A 1,827-nucleotide genomic window follows, 5' to 3' on the forward strand; every position below is an offset into this window, starting at 1 on the left:
TCAGTCATCCTTAGGCCAATCATTGAATATAATTCGCCCTTTGGCATGTATCTTTGCAGACACATGCAACTGGAACGCCCACAGGAGACACCCTGTTAAAAGGATACAATGTCTAAACAGCATGTACTACATGGACTGACTCAAAGTTCTGTCACTATACTCGGTTTCCTACATACTGCAAAAAGGTGAATTGTTTCTGGCATACAAAGCATCTTCTGACCCAATACTGATGAATTTACTGCACATCAACAAATCAAATGGCATCAGAAATACGCCGACTATGGAAGTAAACCTGTTCGGCAACATCAACAGAACGGTTTAGAGGGACAAGTATATCTTGCAGCCGCAGGGGATACCACTGCTCTAGAACATACTCCCTATAACACAAAACAAAAGTTATCCATCACAGGATGGGCTGAACAATCGTTGCCCGGAGCGTAGCTGCACTACAAGAGTTTAAACAAGCATTATAATTAATGCTTATACTCTTGCAGTGCAGCTACGTTCCGGATAGGGGTTTAATAAAGACCATTGAAACCAGCTACCGTACTCTACCTCAAAAGAAGTTGGACAGCTAACTGCCCAAGCAAGCGCTATGACCCGGAAGTTGATTGCTTAGTGCGTATCGCGTGTGGAAGTATTCAGTTTTTCTCTGTGAAAGTTGTTTAAAAATGTCTGCTTCCTTGTCCCAGCAGCTTGAGGATTTATTAAACCCTTTGCCTAAATTTACTGACCCAGAGGATGATCCTGATGAAGGTAACTGAACTGATTGTTTTATATGTAGTGTCGCTTTTCCGTGCACTAACTGTGTGTCATTATTGGTGCAGCTGGAAGCTTGTCATTGTAAAAGCACACGTGTTATTAAACTGATTTTTTTATGGACACAAGTTATATTTTATCTTTTATGTTTTCAGGCTCTGCTGTCTATTACTTCTTCAGAATGGGATTAGGCTACAATTTTACTGACGTTTGAGATACTAAAGTGTTTTTTGTGGATTAAGTTACTAGTAAAGTGCTAGTGACCCAAACACGTTTTATAGGGTGACCTGGGAAGTACAGTTTGGGATACTTACATAACTTAGTAGTGTTTGTAGAGTATGTATTGTACATAGTCATGACGTGCAACTTACTTTCTTAACTGACCTGGCCATGAGATGTTTTTTTAGAGGAAAGATTTGGATGGCAAGAATTGTCAAAGGTGAGACTTTGGAGGACAGGGTACCTATGCAACAGAAAATGTCCTGTGTGTGTTTTGGTTTAGGTTTATAATTATGAAATCCATTAACATTGAGGTTATGAGTGCATACAGTAGTTGTAGAATGTAGAAGACTTGAAACTCCAAGATTAATGGACTTTGGGTTGGATGACGCTTAGATTTTGGCAATAAACTGTGAGAAAAGCCATGAATGTGTAAGGGTCAGACCCAAAGAGTTTCAAGCTGTGTACATGGTACATTAGTCCAATAACTAATCTGTTAAATTTAAGGTTAATTTGACCAGATATGTGGTGCAATGACAGAGGGGAGAATCCCTAATTGAACCCTTGGTGACCTGGGTTTGAGTAAGATCTGGAAGAATTGGATGGGGAGGAACAGGGGTGAGAAACTGATGCTGGCTTATTAATCTGCCAAGTGAAATGTTTGATTTTGTCCTGTTATAAGACTGTCCAGTACTAGAGCTACATGCAGAGGGGCAAGGTGAGCACAGGTCCCAGCCATGAAGTGTTCCTCACTGTTGGTGACCAGAATGGGTATATGGAAGCATACACCAGCATTAGGTTTAGCTGTAGTAAAGCACTGTACTATGCTTGCTAGTTAACAGGGGAAGA

At 40.6% G+C, this 1,827-nt stretch overlaps 1 protein-coding gene across 1 annotated transcript in view; it reads left to right on the forward strand.

Annotated features, from left to right (window-relative positions):
- The first annotated feature begins 575 nt into the window (after positions 1-575).
- Positions 576-1,827, forward strand: part of AATF (apoptosis antagonizing transcription factor) — a 1,387,092-nt gene continuing 1,385,840 nt past the window's right edge. The window contains exon 1 of the mRNA XM_044054573.1: positions 576-756. Within this exon, the coding sequence (XP_043910508.1) occupies positions 672-756 (85 nt within the window). The 5' untranslated portion in view covers positions 576-671. The remainder of the gene's footprint in view (positions 757-1,827) is intronic.

The sequence above is a fragment of the Protopterus annectens genome, chromosome 13.part0 (genome assembly GCF_019279795.1).
Source record: "Protopterus annectens isolate FY-2018-M chromosome 13.part0, PAN1.0, whole genome shotgun sequence".
NCBI classification, from domain to species: Eukaryota; Metazoa; Chordata; order Ceratodontiformes; family Protopteridae; genus Protopterus; species Protopterus annectens.